Raw genomic sequence first — 1967 nt, forward strand, 5'->3', positions numbered from 1 at the left:
GTGTGTGTGTGTGTGTGTGTGTGTGTGTGTGTGTGTGTGTGTGTGTGTGTGTACCGTACCTCTGTTAAACACCAAACTCTCATAGGGGATCTTGTTCTTGGTCTCCAGGCTGGAGCAGTTCCATCGGTGTCCCCTGAACTGGTGCTGGCACTCGTGGATGGCTATCTGGATGCCCTGGATGGCCGAGGCCGTCACATCGGGGTTCTTCATGCACACCTCCATCTGCTTCTTGGTCAGCCCAGGGAGGGTCATGCACACCGAGTTGGCATCAAGGACAGGGTCGGTAGGGTTGAGGATTTTTAGCCTCAAGATCTCATTGGAACCTGCCCTGGAGAAGAGAGGAGTTGTGATGTAACTCTTGGGTAAAACGTATAAAGTACAGAATACTGTAGAGAGGCACTGGAGGACAGTGAATCTGGTAAAGTTGGGTCTGAGTCTGCATTTATTAACATAGTACTTGGGATGGGATGGATATTCTTGCAAGCCAAGAAGAAACATGTTTGCAAGCAATCACATTTAACACAGCTTCAAACTGGAGAATGAGTAACTGTCAACAGGACAACACCAATGAAAAAAGTATACACTAGCCTACACAACCAGACACAACCTGCTTGAACATTATAATTTGATTATCTTATATTCTTAGCCATTTCTTTGTCTGAGTTACACTTCAACTGTTTGTAATTCATTTAGCTTTGGGTAACTACTGTGTAAAACAACTTATTTGTTTACACAATCAAAAAAGATAACACATTACACATTATGAAAATGCTGTGTTTTAATACTATTTACAAACTTTGCCCAAATTACATGTAGGACCTTGCTGGAGAAATGTTACAGGTCTTCTTCACCACTACTGTAAACGTGTCAGTTTAAACGAGTTTAAACAGTTACAACAGTGGGCATTCGCAGATGTTTTCGTTGTTCAATTTTTTTTTTTAAATCACAGAGCTGTTGTATCAGGAATGTATTAGTGTCTTTCTATATCTGATATAACCTTGGAACACCTTCTATCAAGATTGTCACTTAAATATATCATCCGTAGACATGCAAAAACATGTTGTAGCCTAACAGTCGTCTCGGTTAACAAGTTATATTGTGTCCTCATTAAACGCAGAGAAAAAGAACAACTTACTGAATTTAGTCTGATATTTCATTTCTATTGCCAAAGTTACTAATGTGTTATTTGTTCTGGGAAAGTTTGTAGAACAGTTAAGGGAATCTCATTGACTTACCTTTGAAGAATATGAGAGACGAACATCACTGAACACAAAACGTGAAACAATAAGAATCCCATTATATTGCTAGTTCGCCAAAATCTGTGCGTTCGGCAGGTAGCCTATCTTTCCTTTAAGATGACAGATGTTGATCAGAAACGCTTTTCCGGAGGTGAGTTTCTGCCCAGTGGCTGACAGGTTGAAGGGTCTAGTCCAAATCGAGCTCAGATCTCTGTGCAGATCAAAGTGAGAAAGGTGTGCGGGAGCAAACGATGTTGTGATACGAAGAAGTTTCAGGTGTCTCCACTTTTCAGGTGCCTCGGAAAAGTTCTTCAAGTGGTGTCAAAGTGAGAGGGTGAATGAATGAACACTCTACAAACGCACGGCGTTACTGAATCTGTCCAGTGACACTTCTGCTCCGACGTGATGATCTCCGCATTGAGTTACAACCGGGAAGCGGTCCATTAAGTCTCAGTGAGCCTCCTGCCTCTAGTCTCCTTTACTTGTGATGTTATGCTTATCCTGATAGCGTTGTAAACCACAGCACTTAGCACACTGCCAGCCCACCTCTACGTCATTTGACAGTAAAAAAAAAGTTGCGACAGAGAAGGACAAGTGCCTCGTTAAGAGAAATAGATCACCAAGATAAGGGAGGACCCTTATGCACAAAAGTAAAAGAGACTTTTCCCTGCTCTGGACTTTGATTTCAGGAGGTGCACAAGCACCAGTAATGATGCTGATGGTGATGAC

At 42.1% G+C, this 1967-nt stretch overlaps 1 protein-coding gene across 2 annotated transcripts in view; it reads right to left on the reverse strand.

Annotated features, from left to right (window-relative positions):
- The window catches only part of wnt10a (wingless-type MMTV integration site family, member 10a), a 15293-nt gene extending 13585 nt beyond the window's left edge, over positions 1–1708 (reverse strand). Inside the window, exons 1-2 of one of the 2 annotated variants that reach the window (XM_076263578.1) lie at positions 1236–1708; positions 60–323 (exon numbers count right to left, since the gene is read on the reverse strand). In XM_076263578.1, coding sequence (XP_076119693.1) covers positions 60–252 — 193 coding nt within the window. In that variant the 5' untranslated portion in view covers positions 253–323; positions 1236–1708. Of the gene's footprint in view, positions 1–59; positions 329–1235 lie in introns of both variants that reach the window. The other variant, XM_076263577.1, reaches the window with a different exon arrangement.
- Positions 1709–1967: the final 259 nt, after the last annotated feature.

Source organism: Alosa pseudoharengus, unplaced genomic scaffold (assembly GCF_046254945.1).
Source record: "Alosa pseudoharengus isolate Yale_2024_CS ecotype anadromous, Long Island Sound unplaced genomic scaffold, YU_APseudo_1.1 YU_APseudo_1.1_scf_3, whole genome shotgun sequence".
Classification (NCBI taxonomy): domain Eukaryota; kingdom Metazoa; phylum Chordata; class Actinopteri; order Clupeiformes; family Clupeidae; genus Alosa; species Alosa pseudoharengus.